The 23,788-nt window shown below is 60.7% G+C and overlaps 2 protein-coding genes across 7 annotated transcripts in view; both read right to left on the bottom strand.

The window, feature by feature from the left end:
* Positions 1 to 7,015: 7,015 nt before the first annotated feature.
* Positions 7,016 to 19,595, bottom strand: ARHGAP33 (Rho GTPase activating protein 33). Of its 6 annotated transcripts, none has more exons than XM_012730501.1 (21): positions 19,510 to 19,595; positions 17,454 to 17,551; positions 17,289 to 17,373; positions 16,876 to 16,956; positions 16,634 to 16,771; positions 16,117 to 16,209; positions 15,486 to 15,608; positions 15,326 to 15,403; positions 15,175 to 15,241; positions 15,038 to 15,094; positions 14,800 to 14,952; positions 14,610 to 14,712; positions 13,184 to 13,328; positions 13,024 to 13,106; positions 12,825 to 12,932; positions 11,421 to 11,566; positions 11,043 to 11,256; positions 10,415 to 10,560; positions 10,268 to 10,342; positions 8,775 to 9,452; positions 7,016 to 8,679 (listed from the first exon to the last, which is right to left on the bottom strand). In XM_012730501.1, exons 1-21 carry the CDS (start codon positions 19,513 to 19,515, stop codon positions 7,424 to 7,426), a joined length of 3,933 nt encoding a protein of 1,310 aa, XP_012585955.1. In that variant the 5' UTR covers positions 19,516 to 19,595; the 3' UTR covers positions 7,016 to 7,423. The 6 variants fall into 6 exon arrangements, with proteins under 6 accessions (XP_012585955.1, XP_012585954.1, XP_012585957.1 ...); XM_012730500.1 differs by lacking the exon at positions 19,510 to 19,595 and adding an exon at positions 18,316 to 18,351; XM_012730503.1 differs by lacking the exon at positions 19,510 to 19,595 and having other exon boundaries at positions 11,043 to 11,112; positions 17,454 to 17,558.
* Positions 19,596 to 21,188: 1,593 nt separating this feature from the next.
* The window catches only part of PROSER3 (proline and serine rich 3), a 9,811-nt gene continuing 7,211 nt past the window's right edge, over positions 21,189 to 23,788 (bottom strand). Inside the window, exons 10-12 of the mRNA XM_012730486.1 lie at positions 23,049 to 23,167; positions 22,881 to 22,962; positions 21,189 to 22,713 (exon numbers count right to left, since the gene is read on the bottom strand). Coding sequence (XP_012585940.1) covers positions 22,572 to 22,713; positions 22,881 to 22,962; positions 23,049 to 23,167 — 343 coding nt within the window. The 3' untranslated portion in view covers positions 21,189 to 22,571. The remainder of the gene's footprint in view (positions 22,714 to 22,880; positions 22,963 to 23,048; positions 23,168 to 23,788) is intronic.

Here is a 23,788-nt window from a genome sequence, read left to right as displayed (position 1 = left end):
TGACAGTGGGTCATCGGGACTGCTCATCGCGACAGAAATGGCCCCAGCCCTCTCCCAGACGCCCCTGGCCTGGGAAGGCGACTCAGGGCAAGCAGGTCACAGGCCAGACAACGTGTGTGGGTGCAGGTGCCTCGGCTCTGCGGTGCCTTTCATACTCCCTCCGGAGCCCCTATCAAAACAAGTAGGGGTAACTTGCAGGGGGTGACTTGGCTCTGGAGCGCAGACCAGGTCACCTCAGGGCCCTGGGGCCCCTCTCAGGGGAGGGAGGCTGCCGTGGCGTGAGCGCGGCAGGTGGCCGCCCACGCGCATGCGCTGCTGGTCCGCTGTCCAGAGCCCAAGGGGCACGGCCACACGCAGGTCCCGCTCGCGTGGCGATCACTGTCGGAGCCCAACGGCAGGCCCAAGCCCCGGGTCAGTGCTCCTGGCCTTGGAACCTTCTGAGCCCTCAATGGCCCTCGGGGCTCCCCTCGACCCCACCCCCGGCCTGCAGACCCCGCCCTCACGCCCCCCACTCCGAGCCCACCCAATACTCAGACCCTTCGTTGGAGGCCCAAGGATCTAGGCATCAGAACTTTTCCTTCGGGCAGCCCCTTCCCCTAACCTGCAGGCCCTAGCCCAGCTCCCACACACCCCAGCCCTGGTAGGCGCCCCCAGCCCCTCTCTTTGCCTGACTCCCTGCACCTTTGCGCCCCTCCTCCGCTGTCACTGTGCTGAGCCTGCTGGCCCGTCTTCTGACCCAGCCGGCCCATTGTGCTCCTCTGGCCCCCCAACTCACAGCCCGGAGACCCCACCGCAGGTCAAGCCCTAACCCTCCGGCCTTCTTCTCTGGCCTGCAGGTTGTCTTCAGACCTCGGTCAGTAAGCCCCCAGATTCCCTCTTGGGTTCAGAGTCTATCCCTAATGCCCTACACCCCCGACCTGAGGAGTGTCTGCCGGGGTTTCCTTTGACCGCTTCTCACACCCCCTTGGCCTCCTGACCTCCAGTACCAGTAGCTTTCCAGAAACCACAGCTTTTTCTCAATTAGAGACCTCCCTCCAAATCTGACCCCCGCCTAATCCCCTTCCTTTCACGGACACCCAGGGTCCTTCACTCCAGAATCCTCCTGCCCACATGAGACCCCCTGGCTGATCCCTACCCAGGAGCTGACTTAGCGTGGAGCCCACAGATGCCCTCCCTGCCCTCCCACTTCCCTGTGGAGCTGGGCTCCGTTGGGGATCCAGAAGGCCAGGTGGGCTGCCTGCATCGCCTGGCTGTGTCTGGGGGCCCCGGCTGGGCCCTCACTCGGCTCCTGCAGAGAGGTGAGGGTCTGGCCGCTGTGGGGCAACATCAGAAGCGGCATGCAAGGTGTGACTCGAGCTGGCCCGTCAACAGTCGTGTGCCAGTCACCTGCTGAGTGCCAGGCACTGCTCATGATGACCTTTAGAGTGAACATGCCCTTCTGGGTCACTGTGAATGCAGTCAGGGAAAGGATGGTCCCTGGAGTCCCATAGCGTAAGAGTAGGCATGTGACGAGGGCCCAGCACTCGGGAGAGATGGCCTAGCTCGGCAGAGGCCCTGAGGCCAAAGCAGGCTGTTGCACAAGTAGCAGCCTCGGGCAGAGGGACTGGGGCTAGGACTGACCTGCAGGCAGCAGGTAGGAAGCACCTCAGAGGAGCGTGAGTTCTGTGGGCACTGCAGGAGGAAATGAGCCCGTCTGAATGTCCTTTTCTCACTGATTTCTGCAAACTGTGTACCTGACTACTTTCTAACTTGCTTCATAGCTAATTGATTCTTTACATTTTTACACTATCTAAAGGTGGTGACAATTTTCTCTTTCTTTCAACCTTTAAACTCTAGGTTTTTAATTGAAATTCTTTATTTCTTGGCAGGTGTTGGCCAGAACTCCCCAAATTACCTTGAGTTTGTTTCTGCATTCAGTATCTTGCCTGCTACTGGGTTACTGGTTTATAGCTTATCAAGTGAGAAAGTTTCCATCTATTATTAATTTTTTAGGGGATTTTTTTCCTCAATCATAAGTAGGTATTGAAAGTTATCAAAGGCTTTTTTTCTGCAGCTACTGAGTTAAATGTGTTGTCTCTTAATCCATAAAAGTATTACATTGCTAGATTCCTATGTTAAACTACCCTTTATGGGAATAAATCAGCTGGACTACCTTGTTTACTTTATTTAGTGGTTTTGCATATACATATATATATATATACACACATACATACAAACAATACATATACATATTGATAAATCTTAAAATTTGCATGTGATCATGGAATTGATCTAAAATTTTATTTTCTGGCTCTGAAACCTTTCATTTAGTGATAGAATTAAACTCGTATTAAATTCATGTGGAGTTGAGCCCTGCCCTCTTTTTCTTTTTTATTTGTATTTAATTTTTTTTTTGATGTTTAATTTTCCTAGCCCTCTTTTTCTGTTTCTGGAACAATTTGCATAAGAATGTCGATACATCAAGTAACCATAACGATTACATTATGAAATGACTTGTGTCTGAAGAGCCCTGTGCAGGCAAGACAAATGCAGAAACCCAATTAGGACACCTTTGCAAGGAGGGGGGACCGATGAGTCAGAGGGGTGCAGTGTGATACCAGGAGGTTCTCCAAGGACCACATCTGTGGCAGCCCCCAAGCTGGTCTGGGCCAAGTGCGTGACTTGTTAGCCTGGCTTGCCAAGGACACAGAACAGAAGGACTAGTACAGCGTGGGTCTGGCCCTGGGACGCGGCTGGGCCTGGAGAAGAGGAGCGGGAGGGTGGTGCCAGGATCACTAGGAAGCAATCAGTGGCCGGGGTGAATGTGGAGAAACTGGACTTGGGACAGATGAGGGCTGGCAGGGGTCTGTGCAGGATGATGGGGTTGACATGGGCGCCGAGCGCAGCTGCCCCCTGGTTCCGCTCTTCGATGCAGGGCTCACACATAGACATGAGCAGCATCCTGACAGACTCTGGGAAGTTTGCTTTTTTGGGGAACTGGGTGGTGGCCACATGGAGCCCATGCACTTAGGAAGCACCTGGAAGCCCAGTCTCCATGGGGTCCACTTCTCCTGGACCCGGGGGTCCTCTGTGTGGTTTGGACACCTCTGGGGTAGGGATGGTCAGTGCAGAAGGCAGCTGTCACCTCCAGAGATGGTGGTGCAACTGCAGCTGAGGTAGCAGCCTCAGGTGCTACCAGGGTGGGGCGGGGGTGAGTTTCAGGACCAAGAGATGGAACTGGAGTAAAGGGAGCTGGAACTGGCCTGGGGATTGCCTGGCAGCCCCGGGCACAGGGCAGGGACTGTGCGAAGCTTGCTGCCCCTCAGTCACACAGGTGGATGGTGAGAATTCTGCCGGACAGACGGGGCTCTTCCTCTCGGCGCTGCTGGGCCGCAGCTCTGCCGTGCGGCGCCTGCTGGCCTGTGGTGCCAACCCTAACCAGTGAGTGGACACATGGTGACGCCCCGCTCCTGGGGCCCTGAGTCAGAGCCTGGGGAAGCAGGACTCTCTTCCAGAGGCCCACCCCTTGTCCTCCAGCCTGTCCCCCTTCCTGATGCCACCTTGTCTCGGCGATCCTCTGACCTCAGAGACCCCACTGTGTCCTCGGAGACCCTCCCAACCTGACACCTACCTCCAAGGTTCGCAGCCTCTGTCAGCCCGCAGCGCTCCCATCCTGCACCTCCCGTCCCTGCGTCCCCTCTCCGATCCTTGCCTGCCCTCCGCAGCCGCTGCCTGGACGGCAGCACGCCTGTGCACGCGGGCGCCTTCTCGGGCCACAGCCTGGTGATGCTGCACCTGCTGCAGGCGGGGGGTGACCTGAGACTGCGCGACCAGCAGGGTCGCACCCCTCGAGACTGGGCGGACCTGGGCCGTGCCAAGCAGAGCAGGGAGGTGAGAGGGGCCCGAGTGGGCGGTGCCTCGGGGCCTGCACTGCCCCCTCACCCGCCTGTCCCCCTGCCCAGGTGCTGAAGCTGTTGCAGCTCTGCCGTACCCACATATCAGCACTGATGCAGGGAGGGGAGCTGGCACCCGCTGCGACCCTGGGCCAGTGGCACAGCTGCTCCGGATGCAGCCTGCGGGGCTCCCTGCGGCTGGCGCAAGCAGACAGGTAACTGCCCACACCCCGCGGCTCCCCCACCCACCACTCCTGGCACCCAAGACTGACCTAGAACTGCCCTTTACCCAGGGCACTGAGGCCAGAACAGATGAGGAGAACCCCCCAGATCCCAGCCTTGGGGATCGGTTGGGTAAGAGGGAGAGGGTGGGAAGCGGGGCACCCTGCCTTCTTGGTCCCTCATCGTCCTACTCCCCATCCCCAGCTGAGCAGCCTGTGGCCTCTGGGGCTGGTAACAGCCATACCCCTGGCAGACCCCAAGGAGCTGCTGCCAGCCCGGGGCGAGCCAGACCGCACCTACGAGAGCAGCTCCCACACCCTCATGGCCAAGTGAGCGCCCGCCCCCACCTGGCGGGCAGACACGGGGCGGTCGGCCCTCTTCCCTCACAAGGGTGCCCGCTGGCTCACCTGCCCTCCCGCTTCCGCCCTCCAGCCTGCTGTGGAGGGGCCAGGCTGTGACCTCGCGGCAGCTGAAGGCCGCCGGGGCGCCCGACGTGCTGCTGGCCGACCTCCAGCACTGCAGGTGCGCGGCCTCCCGCTGCCCTCCCGCGTCAGGTGCCAGAGGTGGGCCTGGGGGCGCAGCCATGGCGGAGCCCGCCTACTGGAGTGGCCGTCCCCACCCACTGGGAAGTGGGTCCCCACTCTGGGTGCCGTGTCTCGAGGCCTGGCGGGGGTGGGGTAGGGAGACAGGCCGGGTGGGGCACAGACGGCGCCCCGCTGTGCGCCGGGGGCCTGGTTCTCTGTCCTGTGTCCGTGCTGGCTGGGCCCCCACAAGTGGCCCGCTCTCCTCTTGCCCAGCACCCTGCAGCACCCCAGCCTGCTGCTGCTCATGGCTCTGAGCCCCTCGGCGGACCTGTCCGGGCTGTGCCTTCTCTTCGAGCCGGTGTGGCTGGGCTCCCTGCATGCGGCGCTGCACTCTCAGGGGCCGAGTGGGGGGGCGCCCCGCGCCGTGGGGGGCCTGCTGCCCGGCCGCCTGCTGCTGCAGGTGCTGGAGGCCCTGCTGTTCCTGCAGGCCCGCCAGCGTGCTCACGGGGGCCTTAGCTCCCACGCTGTGCAGCTGGTGCGGCCAGGCCTGGCCAAGGTGGGCAACCTGGAGCACGGGCGCCCGCTGCACCAGCGCTGGCTGTGGTCCAGGTGAGTGACTGCCTCGCCTGCCTGTCCCTGCGCCCCCAGCAGTCACTGACTGGCCTCTTGGCCTCTGCAGGCCACAGCGGGGCGACACTTGGGGCACCCTCTGCCCAGGGCTACCTCCACCTCCTGAGCTGTACCCCTGGCTGCCTCTGGAGCTCATCTGCGGGGACGCGCCTGCCACCACCTCCGACCTCTACAGCTTCTGCCTCCTGGCCCAGGAGGTGCTCACTGGTCAGTGAGTGAGCCCCTGCCCTGCCCCGCTGAGGCAGCCCGCCCACTGCCCAGCTCCTGCCTTCATGCTTCCTCGCAGGGGAACTTCCCTGGGCTGGGAGAGAGGGGCCTGAGGTGAAGGCTAAACTGGAAGCAGGTGAGGGCCCAGCCATGGACCCCCTGGTGCCAGCCCCCTACCAGGCCCTGGTTCGGGCCGGGCTGGGCCTAGGGCCTGCTGACCGCTGGGGCAGCCTGCAGAGTACTCGCTACCTGCTGCGGGAGGCCCTGGCCCAGGTACAGGACAGCCTGGCAGGGGTGGCTGGTGGCCGCCAGCCCTCAGCAGGCCCGCAGCCCCACACCGGTCTCCTTTCTGCAGGACTCGGCTCCTGGGGTCAGCTCCCCGCCAGGTTAGAGGGAGGGGCAGGCGGTGGCAGGTGTCGGTGCGGCCCAGCTGTGCCCCCCATTCCAACCAGCTGGTCTGCCCCCAGAGACACTGCCCTGTGAGGTGGCTCCCAGAGCCCACACTGCACCCAAGGCTGCGCGCTCTGTGCTGTCCCCAGGCCCCTCCCTGCCCCAGGTAGGAGCGGGCGGCTGCGGAGCACGGAGGGAGTTTGGGGCACCGGGAATGTCAGCTCTCTGCCGTCACTCCCTGCAGGCCCTGGAGGCTCTCGAGGTCCACGGCCGAGTCTGGAGGGGTGCGGCGTGGGACTCGGGCAGCAGCCTGACTCTGGGCAGCAGCCGCGGCCCCAGCCCCAGCCCCGGCCCCTGCCCAGACCGCAGCCCCGCAGCCGGGGTCAGCCTGCACTGCGGCCTGGAGCCCAGCCCCACAGCACGATGCCCCCAGCCCAATAATGTGATCCCGGTGTCCCCAGCCACCGCTGACCAGAGACCCCCAGCCCCCCAGCTGTCCCCTCAAGGCCCTGCGGCCTTGCCCGCCCCGCTTCCCCCAGGCCTCTCCCTGTACTCCTGCCTCCAGGCTTTGGCCTCCCTGTGGGGACCCAGGGTGCTGCCAAGACCCACCGAGCCCTGCACTGCCCTGCCGGACGCCGGCCTTGAGAGCCCACCCCTGCCTGCTGTCCCACAGGGAGACTTCCCTCCCCGGCTAGCAGAGCGCCCTGGGCCCGGCCCGTCCTACCCTCCCAGGCCCATCCAGCGCTCCATGGCCGCTGGTGTAGCTCGCCTCTTTCCTGCAGGCGCCCAGCACTGAACTGGTCAGAGGAAGCCTCTTCTCCAGCCTGCAGAAGTGAGAAATGGGGCCCTGGTGGGGTGGGGGGTGGGGGCTTCTGGGTTCTTTCCTCCTTTCTGAGGTGTAACCCGGGGTCCATCCTGACCCCCCACCCCCACCCCCCGGCCGCCTGCTCTTCAGGATGGACCTGCTCGAGGAGATCCTGGCAGAGCTGCGAGGTGGGTGCCAGCTTGCAGGCAAGCCGAGGCCCGACCCCAGTCTTGGTACAGATTCTCAGGGCACTCATGGCCCCCTCTCTGCAGATCACCCCTCCCAAGGACCCCACTTGCACCTGATGATGTGACAAAAGAAAGAAAATGCTACAGCTCATGTCTGTCTCGGCCTCTGGTCACCGGGCCCCGCCCCGGCATGACACCTGCAGCCACATTCTCACCATTTTTATTCATTCGCTTTGTCAGATGGTTTAGTGGGGCATGTGGGGGAGGTGGGCAGGAGCCGTGCCCCTCATCCCCTATGCACAGATCCAGACATGCTGGGGGCTCCTGGAGGGAGCGGGAGGATGGCTTCAGCCCAGTCCTCAGGTTTGTGCAAGAGCCCCCGGGGTGGAGGGGGCAGGGGCCTGGTGCACCCTCCAGCCCAGGGTGGGGGAGCTATGACAAAGGTTAGGGACTCACATTTGAAGCAAGTTACAAAGTTAGAAACCTGGGCAGGGGGTCAGGAGCTCGAGAAAATACAAAACAAGGGTTTGGGTTGGGCCGAGATCATGAGGGGAAGGGAAGGGAGGACGGGCTCTCCCAGCTGAGTCAGCAGTAGCTTCGGGTCTGGCCCTCAGAGTGGAGGGACCAGCTGGGAGTGGGGTAGGGAGGTGGGGGACCAGCCCCCTCCCTTCCCTGCCCCCCATTCCTGTATAAGGACCCCCTGTGGTGTTCACCTGCCCTTCCATAGGCCGGTGGGGCTGCCCTATAGAGCAGGAGGGGCTCAGGGGGGCCCCAGGGCTCATGCATCCTATGAGGGGGATGGGGACCCCAAGGGGCCCGCTGTTTCAGGGGGAGGCGGGGAGCTGGGGGGCCGGGGTCTGACCGGCTTCGGGGGTGGGCAGGTGGGGAGGAGGAGCAGGAAGAGTCAGGTGAGGGACCCCTGGGACCTAGTGCTAGATTGACATAGAGGGGTTCAGGCCGAGTGGGGCGCCGGACAGAGTGCTGGGGGGCTGAGTAGCTGAGGTGGTCATGGGGAAAGCAGGAAGGGGGAGGTGGGTAGCCAAGCAGGAAGTCGGGAGACCTGTGGAGCGGTGGCGACTGGCCGAGCAGGCCATAGGAGGCATTGAGCCTATCGGGGGGCATGGAGCGGAAAGGACTCCAGGCCCGGGCAGGGCCAGAGTAGCGCCCCTCGCCGGCCTCGATCTCATAGTACAGGTTTTCTCCCCTGTCAAGTGGTGCAGGGGGGCCCAGGGGACTTCTCCAGACCGGGGCTGGGGAGTTGGGCTGGAAGGGTGGGGAGCCCAGTGAGTATAAGCCTGGTTTGGGGGCTCCAAGGAAGGGGGGCAGGCACTCCCGGGGGACTGAGGAGAAGCCTGGGGTAGGAACCTGCGAGGGGACAGAACACGGGAACGGGGCTGCCGTCTCTGGCACATCCCTGGACCCCCCACCCATCCTGAGCTGGGCGCTGACCTGGGCGGGGCCTCTGAGTCCCCTCCTCGAGGTCCCTGTGGGCCTCTGGCTTCTCACCAGGCTCCCGTCGCTCTGCTGCCTTGGCAGGGAGGGTGGGGGCCCAGGAGCCCAGGCCCCTGGGTGGGCTACAGAGTGGGGAGGGGGCCCACTCCCTGAGGTCCCCGGGGACTCACTGCCTACCTCCAGGGAGAGTGAGCGGCGGAAAGGGGAGCGGGAAGCAGATGGGGTGGTCCCTTGCTCCTGCTGGCTCTGTCTCTGGGCCACCTGCTGAGCCCGCTCAGCCAGGGCCAGGGCCATGAGGCGTGCTGGGTTCTTGGGGGGTGGGGGAGGTGCGCCCCCAGGGCGCAGGAGGGACAGGGGCTGGGGCGGTAGTGGTGAATCCATACCAGGACCTGGAGGAGAGGCACAGGAGGGAGTCAGCTGCGCCACCGCCATGGTGCGGGCTGGTCTGCGAGGGCAAGGCCGGGCAAGGCCGAGCAGCACTCACCGTGCTGACCTTGGGCTCCCTGGGAAGCAGGTAGTGCCAGCTTGCTGCAGATCTCCTGCTGGCAGGTGTCGCTCAGCTGGGCCTCGGCGCCACGCAGCAGCAGGGGGATGAGATGGGGCCGGAGGCCTGGGGTGGGGCTGAGGGCTGGTGTCGGGGTGACTGAGCCAGGTGTCCCCCCAGCTCCCAGCAGCTCCAGGACAGCGGGAGGCACCGACACCGCTAGAGGCTCTGAGATGTCCAGGGCAGTGGGCAAGGCAGGGCTGGCGGCCCCGCGGGCTGAGAGGGCCTGTGGGGTCACCCTGGGTGGGAAGGCGGAGGCCGAGGCAGGGGGTGCTGGGCTGGCAGGAGGTGCGGGGTCCCCTGGGGTGGGGCTGCTGCAGCGAAAGGTGAGGGGGTCAAAGTCGAGTCCCCGAAGCCCCTCCAGGCAGCGGGGTGGGCTGAAGTCCAGCTCGTCGCCATCATCCAGCCAGGCTGAGGCTCGGTGTGAGGGTGAGCCAGAGAGCGCCCCCGGCCCGGCTGCCGAGGGTGTGGAGGATGAAGTCTTGGAGGAGTCCGAGTCCGAGTCCGAGGACGAGGACGAGGACGACAGGCTCTCGCAGGAGCCGGCAGGTGCCGGGCCCACGGGGAAGGCGTCGCTGCTGGAGTGAGGTCGCCGCAGCCTGTGCAGCCTCTGGAGGCCTGGAGGCAGTTGGGAGGCGGAGGTCAGAACTGTCGCCCAAGCCTCAGAGCAGGGCGCACAGCCCAGCAGGCCGGGGGAGCGACGCCAAGAGGCACTTGACCCCATGACAGGATGGGGTCACGATGGCTGTGAGCCCTGTTCGGACTCGGGGTGATCAAGGAAATGAGCGGCCAGTCCATGAAAAGACCCTTCCAGACCCAGGGGGAAGATGGAAGCCTAAGGAGCACCCCCGCTGGGTGTCCGCAGGTGCAGCAGCAGCGAGCTGCGGGGGTCCAGCCTGAGCCGCACGCAGGCGGGTGGGGGGCTGGGGGGTGAAAGCTGTGCACGCGCCCGCGCAGGCCCAGCCAGCAAGGCGGCCTCTTCGTTCTGTTTCTCTGCAAAGTTTCACAGCGACCAGAGCTGCGCCGTGTGCTAGATACACCTGTATGTGGGGAGACCGTAAATGCAAGGGGGTGATGCCATCAAATCTAGAGGACGCCGGGGTCGCGAGGCTGCAGCTGGCAGAGGGGAGCCCGCAAGAGAGTGGGGCTCTCTCAGTTCAGGCCAGGGGGCTCCTGGTTATTCACTGTGGCCTCCACTCCTTCCCTGAAGGCCTGAATGAACGTCTGCTTGGAAAGAGCCTGCAGGGGCCAGTGGTCACGGTGCTGTGACCCAAGACACGCTTCATCCAAGTCACTGTACCCGATGCCCAGATGGAAAGCTAAAAATAACCCAAACAACCCCCAAAACCTAAGAGCCCCCCAAAATGAAGTATACATTTAGAGGCCAGTGCGGGGCCCCTGCCCCTCCCAGCTCCTGGGCCTCCTGTGCTTACCAGCCCCACTGGCCTGGGATGACAGCGACTCCTCGCTCTTGGCTGACCTGAGCGTGACTGTGTCGGGGCGGCTGCCTGCGAGGGGAGGTAGAGGGTCACGGGGGCCCTCTGCTGCCTCGCCCCATCACCCAGTGCCCAGCCTCTGACCTGAGGGTTGCGGCGGAGCTCGGGTGCCCCCCAGCCAGGGCAGAGGTTTCTTTCGAGGGATGTTGGGGCCTCGGCCCAGTGCAAAGAAGGTCTTCCAGCTGCTACCCCCCGGCTTCCGCTGTTTCTCGCCTCTCACCCCTTTCCTCCTGGGGCCGGTGAGACACGGAGATGGTCTGAGTTCTGGGCCTGCACGCTGTGCTTGCCCTCCCCGCATTACCCCCGCACACCTCTCCACAGGCGAAGCTGGCGTCTTGGGGGCTGTGGGCTCTGTGGGTGTCCCCAGCCGGCCCTGGGTGCGAGCTTGGGCTTCCTCCAGCGTCAGCAGGCGGGTGGAGGGGCCACTGCCAGCAAGGGACTTGGGCCTGGGAAGGAGGCAGCGGCCTGTGGAATCGGGAAAGGGGAAACAGCGTCAGCTGGAGGAGCTATTCCAGACCACAGGCAAAGCCAAGCGCGACAGCCCAAGCCCCGGCCCCGCAGCGTGCCCACCCGGGCTGGCAAGGCATGGGGCCAGGGTGATCAGGCAGGAATGGGTGGGCAGCAGGCAGGTGAGGAGGGAGTGAGGCAGAACGAGCTGATGAGGAGGCAGCTCCCAGCAGCCAGCAAAGGCAGTGGCTCTGGCTTCAGTTACCTCCGGCTAGAGGGCCCTCCGACGTGCTGAATCCTGATTGGGCTGGGGTCCCGGACAGGGCAGGGGGACTCTGGGTAGGGCCAGGGCAGGGTCAAATCTGGGGGCCTCCCACCTCCTCCCAGGTGGACCAAAGACCCCAAGTGCCCCCAGGAGCTACAAGGGGTGAAGAAAGAACGATGTCCGGGCCAAGAAGTGGGGATCCTGAGCGTAGGAGCTGAAATGAGAAGGGGGGGGAGGGGAGGGAGAGGCCGGGGCGGGGTCCTCAAGGAGCCAGGTCCAGCTTCCGTGGGGTAAGGACACGGCTGGGAGCCCATCTGTCCCCCCACTGCAGCCCTGACATGAGGGGCAGCAGCCAGGACAGCAGGTGGGGCGGCATACCTGCAGGGTCCAGGCCAGCCGAGGTGAAGGTGTCGCTGAACAGCACGTCCACGTGGGTGAGCAGGAATTCCACCACCACTGACTGTACCCGAACCTCCCTGAAGGCTGCTGCCCCGCCCAGCCCCACTGACTCCAGCTCCATGGACCTGGATGGAAGGAGGGGGCAGGCCAGAGGCTCTGAGCCCCAGTTTGTGGGCTCTGGCTCGACAAGGTGGGCAGCCAGTGGAAGCAATCTGCCACTCACTCAGCACCCCCGACCACGTGTACCCGATCACACGAGAGCCGGGCCCCTCACCTTTCCCCACATCTGCTCTCTGCCCGCCTCCCCCAGCTCAGTCAATCAGATCTCCTGGGGCTCAGGCCAAGGGCTTTAGAATTTGCTTCCTCTCTGCCCTCACACCACATTTAATCTGCACACAACGCTGTGGGGTCCACCCACAAGTCTCTCCAGAATCTGGATCTGAATCCGGAATCTAGAATCTCTCTCTCCTCTGCTGGCACCTGCTGCAGCCTCCATCCTCCCTAGCTGGACATCACAGCAGCCTCCTCCCTGCCTGCCTCGCCCCCAACCTGTTCCCCACTTGAAGTCAGAGGGAGCCTGTGAACCGGAGTCAGATCAGGGCCATGCTCACTCAGAGGCCTCCCGCACTGCACCCCACTTCTGGTGGAGGCCAAGTCCTCCCCATGAACCCCCCAGCTCCCGCCCACACCCCCGACCACTTCTACCCGATCACACGAGAGCCTCATCACCGCCCTGACAGGGTCGTCTTCTCCGACCACTCCCTCCCTCCTGCCCTTGGAGCCTCCCTGCTCCGCAGGGGCTGACCAGGCCAGGCCCTTGCACTCACTGTCCTGAGGCTGCGGCTCCTCCCCAACAGCCACAGGGCGCCTCCCGCAGCTCCTGCAGCTCCTGACTGGAGTGCTCCTTCACAGTGAGTCTTGCCCCTTCATCTCATGTAGAGTAACCGGGCTCCTCTGTCCCCTAGGCTCTTTACTTGCGGCCTCAGTTCCTTAACCACCATCTGATGTTCCACCTATTTTTTGCTTATCTGTCTCCTCAGGAAAATGTGAACCCTCCAGGACGAGGGCATCCCTGTCTTGGTCCACACAAAATCCTCTGGGGCTCACGCTGCAGCTGGCCATGCTTCTTCTTGGCAGACTCTGACAGAAACTTCCTTAAAGATTTCAAACACCATGACCCCACGCATCTCCTTCCCTGCTTTGTAACCTGGGCGCTCAGCACCACCGGACCCTGTGTTCTTCTTCTTGGTACTTTGCTGTCCCCTCCAGACAATGTGAGCCCAAGCCCTGGCCACTGCCGTGCCCCAGTGATCACAGCCGCAGGTTCCTGAGTGGGATGGCCCGCCACCGGAGGAGCTGGCCGGGCCGGCGTCGCCAGCTTACCGTAGCAGGTTGGGTGCCCAGACGATGGCCAGGTTGCGGGCATGCATGCTTGTGTTGGCGCTGTGTCTTGCCATGCGGGCCAGGTGCCTCAGCAGGTACTCCAGGGTCCTGAGGTGGGAGCAGGGGGACACTGAGCCACATGTCCCAGGGGGTGCTGCCACAGCCCTTTCCTGCCCACCCAACCCCCGCTCCCGTTTACCTGTAGTGTGGTGGGGGCAGTTGCTGGATGACGTCATGGACACGCACCAGGCGCTCCTCCTCCCCAGGCACTGACATGGCCTCCTGAGGTTGTGAACAGGCATGATGGGAGCTGGGCTGAGGTGTCCCGCACCCCCAGGCTCACCAGCACCCTTACTCACACTGAACTTCCCGTAGAGCTGGTATGTGAGCAAGGGGTTTGGCAGCTCCCGGAAGTAGAGCTTGCAGAGGGAGGATACACTGTGGATGTCTTGCAGGAAGGCGGGGCCAGAGAGCTCTGGGATCCTCTCACTGTCAAACTCATGCCTGAGGCCCCCCGGTCAGGGAGAGAAGACTCAGGTCAGAGCTGGCCCACCTGGCTGTGTCCGTCCCCCGTCCCCAAAGTGTCCAAGATGGGAGCAACTTCTTTCCTCTGCTGACCTCTCCAGACAACCTTATGAAGCAGCCACATCCACCCTCTGCCCCAAGGAGCAGGGTGCCCCGTTTTACAGACAGGACACCAGAGCTTAGGGGGATGATCTCGCCTGCAGCGACCCAAGGCCATCTGACCCCAGAGCATGGCCCTGTCCCTTTCGCAAAGTTGTGGCTTTGAAATATCACTGGCAAATAGCCGGGACTGCAGCAGCACCCGCCCCAGCCCTCCAAGGTGAACACCCCCTCGGCCCCCCCCTTTATGCAGTGCTTCGGGCCTGGTTTCTCACTGCCCCACTCCCTCCCCCAGAGTGAAACTCCAAATCTTAACAGTTGCCCAGAAGGCCTATACAGTCTGCCCCTAGCTACTTCTCGACCCTCATCTCTTGCTGCTCTCCCCTTTGCACTGGCTGCCTCCCCCTGAGCACGCTGAGAAAACCTGTGGCTTGGTCCCTCACCTCCAGAGCCTGGCCGCTCTCAGGAGGCCTTCTCTGCCCACCCTATTTGAAACTGCACTCCTGCTTTCTGCTCACCCTCCTCCTCGTCCCAATCTGTTGCTCTCCACAGCACTAGCCAGCCAGAGTAGCATCTCTCCCTCTGGCGTGTGAGCCCCAAGAGTGGGTCTCCACTGGCCCTGGTCTCCAGGGCCTTGAGCATGGCAGGTGGCAGGTGTTAAGTGAAGAGTGATCCTCTGCTTCTAATATGTTTTAAGATTTATTTACTCATGCATACAAGAACTGGGTTACAGGCCAGAGGTGTGGGGTTGAGAGGATTCACCAGAGACAGTGGGGAGTAGGACAGGCAGACTGATGAAGTACACTGCTGAGGGGAGCAGCGGGCAAGACATCAGAAGTCTGCTGTGCCATGTGGGTCAGTTCGCTGGCCGGGGATCGAACTCGTGCTGCAGTGGTTGTCAACTGCTTCATAGTGCTGAGACGTAACCCCTTGCACCACCAGGGAGGGCCCTTGCTTCCAATATTAATTCTCTCACCTTCCAGGTCTCAGATGTGGTGGCACTTCCTCAAGGAAGCCCTCCCTGCCCTGGTCTCAGTCCAATCTGGCTCTGTGTCCCCCTAACTGCGGATAACTCTGCGTCCCCAGCACATGGCACGGGGCCTGGAGTGGGAAGGTGTCCAGTAAATGTTTGTGGAAGGAGGGTTTGGTGGAGGGCCTCACCGTAGCCTCTGGATGTTGGACGACACGCCTGAAAGCCGGTAGATCCCATCCACCACCCCGTGGGCCTCAATGAACTCTGAGCAACAACGAAGCACCTGGGGCACTGGCAGAAAGTGGTGGGGTCAGGGCAGGCTGGGCGGGTGGGCAGGCAGGGCGGGAGGGCTGGCTGGGCGGGTGGGCTGGCTCTCACCATCCTGGCCTGAATTGCTGAGGTGCTCTCCCAAGTCACAGCCAAACACCCGCTGCCGCAGGATTCCCCGCTGTCGCAGCCGCTGCCGGGAAGGCCGGGAGCGCATGAAGGTGCGGAGGAGGCCAGCCAGCTTCCCTCGGGGCCGAGGAACAGCTGTGGGGGAAAGGCGGCCACACCCGTCAGGGCAGAACCAGTCTGGAAGGCCGGGGCGGAGGCCTGACCCCCTCGCCTTTATTACCTGAAGTCAGAGCGGAGATGCCTTGGGGGGCTGGGACACTCAGGGGACCATCAGCATCTGTGGGCCGAACAATGTTCACAAGGATGGATGGGAGGCAAAGGATGCAGGAGGGCCTCCCCTCTGCCCACGGCACTTACCCCCTTTCAGTCCTGGACCTGGCCGCTCTGTGAACAGTTCCACACACTCACTTGGGAAGAAACCAACCTGCGAAGGAGTCAGGGTCAGTGACTGGACCACCCTGGCTGGCACAGTGCCCCGCCCCCACTCTCCATCCTGAGCCAGACTCACCTGGAAGCCTCGCTTGCCCCGCCACCAGCTCCGGTCCTCCGTGGGTGGCATGTCAATGACTGAGACAATGTCGCCCACCTGCGAGCAGATAGGTGCGAGGAGGGCAGGTCAGAGGGAGCAGGAGAAGTGGCAAGTGGGGGTCTGCTCCTGTCAGACTCACCTCGAAGGACAGCTCATCGGGTGCCTGGGCTGTGTACCGCTTTATCACGTGGGCCGCAGCCACCGCAGGGATATTGAGTGAGGCCTCCTCGCTGAGGAGCAGTCGTCGGCCGTGGTTGTCCAGCTGGGGGGAGGAAGTGATCAGGCAGCAGTCCCAGCAGGCCCAGTGGAGGCCGCTGCCTGTCCCCCACCCGAAGGCCGGGCACTTGGAGCTGAATCCCCACCCCGCCGAAACAAAGGCGCTTCCCTCCCCTCACATGCCCCTGCGCCCTCATCCTCCGTATATTTGCTCCCGAAAGACCTGCTGGTTTAAGTTCCTCCTGAACAGGCATTCTGTGAGTTCCAGTCAAACCTATTTTTAACTGGTATACCTTGAAATCCTCATATCCTCCAGAGCCCAAGACCTGCTAAAATGTGTGCACGCTCTCTCATAGGCATGCGCCCACACAGACACTGAAATACCAGTGCCGCCTCCACTCCAGCTCCTTTCTTTGCTGTGCCCACCCACACACCCCCACATGCACGCGCATGTGCGCACATGCACTCTCTCTCTCTCCCCACCGCCCCTCTCTCAGGCTAGCTCTCGCTGCTCAGACACCCCTCACCCATTCCCCAATCTGAGTAGGACCCACCTCCATCCAGGTGAGCACAGGCCCACAGTTGAGGTTACTGTCCACCAGTCCTGACAGGGTCTCCAGGTATTGCAGCAGCAGTGGCACCAGCATCTGGGGGCAGGTGGTCAGGGTGGGCTCTTGTGAGGGGACCTGAAGAAACCCCACTGCCCTCCTGTCAGCCCTGGGGGGCCCCTCGGCAGGGTTGAAATTCTACCTAAGGGTACAGGTGCTGTCCTGCCGTTAAGTCCTGAAACACTGCCACAGCAGTTGGTAAATGGGCTGTGCCAAGCTATGTGCCCTCGTTGTCTGGTTATGCTAACCTTTCCATGGAACCCTCTGGAACGCCCCATGGTCCTAAAGTTAAAGGGAGCCTCCAGACCCTGCTGTAGTTCAGGCCTCTCCCTTTGGACTGGTTCGTACTCAGGTCATACCAGTGTTTAATTATTCATCTATCCCCTCTGCCTTGATGGTTCCACACGTGGCTGCCGAGGACACACCGGTAGCTGATGCAGGGGCTGGGACAACAGCAGGTTACCTGGGCAGCCCTGGCACCCTCGGGGGGTGGGGGGAGCTCTGGAAGGCAGGAAAACCTCCGGTCAAAGATGCACCGGTGGAGGTGGGCATCCAGGGATCGGAAGTCATCATAGCTGCGGAGAACTGGCCAGGAACGGCCCTATAGGATTGGGGAGGACGGAAGGAGCAGTGGTCCCATTACAGTGAGCTGAGGGTCATGGTGACTGGTCCCCAGGACTAGAGGAGAGGCAGAGGTGGCCTCACCTGACAGGTCACCTGCACCCCAAACACCAGCTCATTCTCTCCAGAAAAGCTAGGGCCTTCACGCTCAGGAGACAGCAGAAGCTGCAGAGACAAACAAAGGCCCAGGTGAGGGCCTCACTTTTGCCCCAGTCCTGACCTCCCCAGGCTGTCATTCAGAGCGATGGGTCTGTGTCTCTCTACTGGCCCCCTCAGGGTGGGGTCTGGTGGTGTCTGTCTCAGCATACAAGGCCCTGGCACAGGGCATACAACTGACAAAGAAATAGTTGCTGAATGAATAAGACAAATGAATGAACAGCTTTCCCCTTCTACCCTGTAACTATTGGCACTGAGGGCTAAAGCAGCCAGTCCTGGGGATAAGTTTCAGTGGTAAAGTGGCTGAGCTCGCCTCCCACCTGGGTGTAAAGCCTCCATACCTGGATGTGACCAAAATCAACATTCTCGTAATGGAAATGGGCACAGTCGGCCAGCCGGGGAAAGGGACCTCGAGGAGCTGAGAGCCTGGTGGACAGGTAATGCGTCACTAGCAGCTCCTGTGCTGGGCCTCCCCGCCTAAGCTCAGCCTCTCCCTCACCTCTCACCTTTTCCCAGGCTTCCCCTTCACACTGGGCCCTGCGGTGGGGGGCAGGGGCTGCACTGAGCCCTCCCCTGGGCCATCCAGGCTGTCAGTGCTGCGAGCCTGTGGAGCAGAAAGAAGAATCAGAGGTCCCCAGAGATGGGAGCGATAAGACAACAGGACCATTGTTATCTGGCAGCCTGGGTCTAGAGGCCAAATTGCCCCACGTGCTGCTCTGAGTGTGTGGCGGCAGGGAACATCGGGGGAGGTGAAGGCTGGGCTGAGGACAGGTCTGCCTCTCCTGCCTCTTTGTGTGTGGCGGGGTGGGAGTGGAGAAGCAGGTGCGAAGGTGAGGCTCAGACGGTGGCTGACTCCATCTCTGTCCGGCCTCCCGAGGCCCTGATGGAGCACAGTTATCTTCCACACGTGCCTCCACATCTTTCGGCGATGTCTGGACAATCACAGTTGAATCTCCTCGGTTTTATTGCTCCCTATCTCTGCCTTCCTGACAGCTTCTTCACAGTAAGTGCATGATCTTCACAAAACACAAATCTGTCTCTGTAGCTTCATAGATCACACACATTCAGTGGCTCCCTGTTATCTTCAAGATAAGTCTGAATTTTCTGGCATCTGTCCCCTTCCTATTGCCTCCATCCTCTGAGCTCTTGAAATTCTGAATCCAGGAACCACGATCCTGGGGGCCAGGAGTCACCACTAGTGCCTCCTGTGCTTGCCCGGCCCTGCCTGAGCCTCACCCTAGCTCCCTTCTGATTCCCTTCAGGCCTCTGCAAGGGCTAATCCTCCCGCATGGAGCTCTTGCCCCACCCTTATGAGGTTCACTCCTAGTGGGGTGATGTTAATCCTCATCTCCTGTTTTCCAACCTCACCTCTTGCACCTCAACTCTCATGTTCCCTCCTCTTGGAAGTCTCCAGAACTCTTCGGGAGTGCCAGGCACCTCTTCTGGATTCTTCCATTCCCTGAGGTTCCTTCACCCCGAACTTGACAACTTCCCGCTTTGAGATATCACAGTCCACCTCCCCCACTGAACTGTGACTTCCCCAGGAGCAGGACCTGGGACTGGAGCCCCCAGTTCCCCAGCATGGCCCAGCGCACAGCGGGACACAGGATGGTGCTCCTCACTGTTTCTAACTGATTTCTCTCTGGACCCTAATTATGCCCAGCGCCGGCCCAGTCGCGCAGCTGGGGCCAGGTAAAATCTGATGAATGCATTAACCAGCTGCCAGCTGAGGATTCCCGAGATGGGGTTCTAGCTTCTGCTTCCTTCAAATCTCTGCAAGCCAGAGTTCATCCTTGGGTCTCACCCTGAAATCTGCGTCCGGCCTATCAGTCCCCCAAGGGGTCTGAATGCTCTCTGCCCGGAGCAGAGGGTCTGCACAGAGGTCTGCTAAGTGAGCGAGTAAGGGAATGAATGGATGAATGAGCAGGAACAGCATGGTGGGGGAGGGAGGATGGGGGAGGGAGGATGAGTTCCCAAAGATCAAGCTGCAGGTACAGTGGGTGGCCTGGGTTTGGGTGGGGTGGAGAGGAGGCGCACAACTGGGGCTCTGACGTAAAGGGGTAGGTGGGCGAGGGTCGGTGGAGGGCTGGGGTGGGCTAAGAAGGACTGGAAGAAAAGGGCCAGGCAGGGCAGGGAGCCGGTGGGGGTGGGGCTCAAGGAGGAGAAGGGGGCTGGAGGGAGGAGGAGGTGGGGGCCCGGCCGCGGTGGAGACTGGGCGGGGGGCGCTGAGGGTGGCTCTGGGGTGGGGGCCGGTGAAGGACCCAGGGCGCTTCCGAAGGCCCGCGCGGGGGGCCACCTGGGGGCGTCCAGTGCTTTCCCGGACCAGCCCAGTTCTTCGGCCACTGTCACCCCCAAGCAGAGCGTGGAAGGGGATGCGCGCCGAGGGGGCGGGGCCGGGCTAGGACTCCGGCCGGAGACAAGGGGAGCGAGACGCACCCGAATAGGGGTGAGGGGCGGTGCAGGCCGCGGGCTCGGGCGGGGCCGGGGGCGGAGCGCGCGGGGCGGGGCCGCGCGCGGACAGACTGACACGCGGACGGACTGACGGCCGCGTGGGCCCCTCACCACCATGGTCGCGTAGCTTCCTCAGGCGCCGGCGGAGCACGACCCCCGGCTCGTCGTCCTCGTCGCCGCTGCCGCCGCCATGGCGACACAAAGGGGAGGGCGCGAGCCGCGCGCGGGCGACTGCAGGCCCCGCCCCTAACGGCTGCCCGTGGCTCTGGCGCGCGCCTCACGGGGGCGGGAGCAGGAGGAACGCGGCGCCGCTTCTCATTGGCTCCACCCTCGGTTGGGACGACGCCCCGCCCACCAGGCAGATTTTCATTGGCTTCGGCTTCGGCCCCTTCCTTGGTTCGGTCTCTTCGGTCCCGCCCCGCGAAGTTTGACAGCGCCACGCCCATGGCTGTTTTTCATTTGCTGTCATTCTGCGCCTGAGACACACCCCCGGTTCTTTATGCTTCGTTCCCGACACTTCAGACACGAACCCTTAGTCCACGCTCAGTGACCGCTCCTCTGACATTCTCAATTGGGGTCTTCCATGGCTTGAGGGCTTTTCTCCAGCCTCTAGCTGCTTTTCAGTCTCAACCCTGTAGCTGCTTTTCAGTCTCAACCCTGTAGGTCCACCGAATATGGAGGGCATTTGACCACGAACGGTTTTCATCGACTCGGATGCCTGTCTGGGACACAGCCCAGGGACTCTTCGACATGGTCGCTCCCCACCCACCGGCCCTTTTCGCATCTTCCTCTATTGCTTACTACAGGCTAACCTCCAATCTTGACTCCTAACTAGGGATAGGTTTAGAACACAGGGCCAGAACACAGCCATGCCTCCTATAGAAGCGATGCCAGAAAATACAATGCCCTTTCCAAGAGGGGTTTCCCATTTGTCATGCCCCCACCAAGGCTCTCACCACAGAAGGTACATATTTGCTCCACTCAGTCAAAAACTGATCACTTAATTTGTGCCTTTAACCAAAAAGGGGAAAATATATCTTTACCTACATGGAGAGAAGAAAATGAACAAAATAATATAGAAATATAGACTATTAACTAGTGGGGATGGGTTGGGGGGAAGGAGTGCTGGGGGAGGGCCAACGTATTTATTGAATTTGCTGACCTCGGTCCTATCACAGGGATTGCCGACATGATGTGATATCTTTAGAATGTGACTATAAGTTCTTTTTTAAAAAAAAGATTTATTTACTTATGCATATAGAACTTGGGTACAGGTCAGAAGTGCAGGGGCGGTGAGAGGATTCACCAGAGACAGAGTGGGGAGCAGAACAGTCAGATCGACTAAGTTACACCACTGAGGGAAGGGTGGGGGGAAGAGGGGCTAGACAGGAGAGGTCTGCTGCTCCCCAGGAGTCACCTCCGGGGCTGGGGAATCAACTCAGCTGTGGCTCGCTTGCAATGCTGTGTCCTAACCTGTTGCGCTGCCAGGGACGGCTGTGACAGCAGTGACTGCAAATTCTTTGACATTCCTCTCATGAAAAGGTGGAGTCTCTATCGCTCCCCCGACTCTGGGCAGAATTGTGATAACTTCAATCAATAGTAGTTGGAGGATAGTGGACTGGCCACTCGTGCTAGGTAATAAAGACAATGCAGCAGTGGACTTTGTTGATCTGCCTATTCTGTTCCCCACTTGATCTCTGGTGAATCCTCTCACTGCCCTTGCACCTCTGGCCTGTACCCCAGTTCTGTATGATAAATAAATAAATCTTTAAAAAATAAAGTATGGTTTATTGAATACACACACAACTGTCTGTGACAAAGAGAAGCTACTTATTAGAAATCTACCCTGTCCCCCCTTTTAAACAAATACAGACATTAAAGTCATCTTGAACATACATTTTCTAACCTTTTATTATGAAAAGTTTTACAGTGGTCACCCAAAGCCCCATCACTTAGATTCTACCATTAACATTTTACTCTCTTGGCTTTCTCACATCTATTATTTATATATCTATTAATTATCACATCTATTTATCACTGCTCTATTAACCCATTTACCCAATTAATTTTTGGATGTATTTCAAACAAATGAGAGATTTTGGTATATTGTTCTGGAAACAGTCCAGCATGCATATTTTTAGTTTTTTGCGTATGTGTAAATTTCATGTACAATGAATTTATTATAGATTACACTGAATTTTGACAACTGCACACATCTTATGCAACCAAACTCCTACTGAGAATGGCAAGTGGACTTTTTATCTGGCAGCCTATGGCTAAAGCTTTCATCAAAGAGGGGGTAGGGGGGGAATAGGGAGAGAACCAGCATGTATTGTATTCTTTTTTCTAATACAGTTTAAAAAGAGCCTATCACTTTCTCTGCATTGTTGAGGAAGTCACAAGGTTCTTCTCAATTTCAAGGAGGGGCACAGACAACTTTTTGTTGAGAATTGTGTCAAGGAAGTCTTCAGACAAAACAATAGGTTTCCCAATTGTCCAGACAGGTGATGACAGCCTTGACTGAGAGGACGAGTTATATTTGGAATAAATGTTAAAGGCAGAGATGACAGGACTTCCGGCCAATTGACTGCAGACCTCAGGGAAAGAAGAGTCAGGGATGACTATGAGGCTTTTGGCCTAAGAGGTTAGGATGGAGCCAACAAAAGTCGAGAAGGAATACGTTTAGGGGGAAAACTGGGAACTCAGTTTAGGACACTGGAGTTTCACCTTTGAGCGGAAATGGTGAGCAGGTAGCAGAGGAGAGGAGCACAAGGTTGAGTGGCCAAGTCCAGGATGGAGACAGAAATTTGGGGACTATCAGAATTAGAGATGGGACTGAGATCCATAAGCTCCATCTGAGAATGAGTGGAGACAGAGAAGGCCAGAAGGTTCTGGAATGCAACGAAGTGGCAGGTTGGGGCAATGAGAAGTGGAAGAGCTTCAAGGAGGGAGGCGGCAGGGCTGGTCACAGGGAAGGTGAATTAACCTGTGCAGAGGCCAGATATACTCCTGAGTGAAGTCAGGTAAGGTGAACCCCCAAGTCTTGTCTGGATCCCCTCCCCACCCTTGGCTTTTCCAGAACCACCTCTTTCTCAGGTTTCTAGTAACCTGAAAAGAACATTTCACTGGGATTACAGAAAAAGTGCTCTACCAGGGAAAAGAATTTGTACAATTCAAAGCTGTCTGGCTTCCAGAAAGTCTCCTTCCCTCTGACGTCGCATCCTTGGAGACCTGGGGGTCGACCTGGCTGGAGGGGACCAGGATCCTGGGTCCTCAGTATGTTCCAGGAGGCGCGCTAACTGGGCATCCACTTTCCTGGAAAAAGTGGGAGGGAGCACAGGAAGGCAGAATTTGAAATATGCGCTCAGGGTTGGGGTCTGGGGCTATGGGCACTTCTGGAAAAAGGGCTCGGGAGGGAGAGACACCCAACGTGGTCGCAGAGGCCTTAGGGGCCGGGAGTCATGGCAGCAGGTGCCGGTCACCTTTTCTGCCGCCGCAGCTCGGCCCTCTGAAGCCTCAGCACCTGTAGTACGGGGTCCTCTGGGAACTCGCTGCCATCAGAATCTTAAGGGAAAAGAGCGAGTCCAAGGTCGGAATTCACACGTACTGAGCAGTCACCCAGTCGGCGGCCGCTGGGCTCACCGGCTCACCTTCAGCAGCCGCCAGGAGCTGAGCAGCCTGGGAGAGGAGATCCTCGGAGGGGGCGTGGCCAGCAGCGGGTGGGGGCGTGGCCCCTGCCTGGCAGTCGGGCGCCGGCCTTGCGGGGTGCCTGCAGGGGCGAGCAGGAGGGCTGGGCGAGACCGCAGGAGCCGAGTGCTCACAGGCAGGTCGCAGGCGGCTCGTCCCTCCCCTGAAGGCCCCAGGCTCAGACCTGCGGGGGCCGGGCGTGTGCCCACCCAATGAGCTGACCCGTGGGCACGTGTGCAAGGCCCCTCCCCTCTTCTGCCCTGATGTTCGGCGGACATGACCTGGCCCTTGCCGGAATGCAGCCGCTGGCCAGTCCGCCCTGGACTTGTGTGCACCAGGGTCCACTGTGCCGGTGCTAGGCTGGGCCGGGCAGAAGCCCTTGGGGCCTCCTGCCGCGCTGTCCTGGGCCCCACGGGCAGCTTCCCAGCAGGCGTCCTGCAGGCGTCCACCGCTCCTGGCCTCAGGGAAGCTCGTCCTGCTCAGTCGTGGCTCCCAGCAAGGTGTGCGCTGCCCAGCGCTGCGGCGCGGGGCGAGGTTTGGCCAGTGTCTTTCCGCCCGCTGGCTAGGGCTGGCCAGGCGGCGTGGAGAGAGTGGCGCCCGGCCCAGCGGCCTGAGCGGTCCAGCAGCACGAAGAGCAGCCCCAGCAGCATGAGCGGCGCGAAGGCCAGCAGCAGCCCCAGCAGGCCCGGAGCCGGGCGCCCAG

This window comes from Condylura cristata, unplaced genomic scaffold (assembly GCF_000260355.1).
Source record: "Condylura cristata isolate star-nosed mole 26May11 unplaced genomic scaffold, ConCri1.0 scaffold00028, whole genome shotgun sequence".
NCBI lineage: Eukaryota > Metazoa > Chordata > Mammalia > Eulipotyphla > Talpidae > Condylura > Condylura cristata.
Note: the sequence above shows the minus strand (reverse complement) of the source record. Positions and strands in the feature narration are given on the sequence as shown.

Coding starts and splice junctions, on each gene's coding strand:
- ARHGAP33 (XM_012730500.1), bottom strand. CDS start 18,336: ATGAGAGTTGAGGTGCAAGAG. Junction 10,561..11,042: donor GGAGGGCCCTCTAGCCGGAG/GTAACTGAAGCC, acceptor CACCGGCCCCAG/GAGGAAAGGGGTGAGAGGCG. Junction 9,453..10,267: donor ATCCCAGGCCAGTGGGGCTG/GTAAGCACAGGA, acceptor AACTGCCTCCAG/GCCTCCAGAGGCTGCACAGG.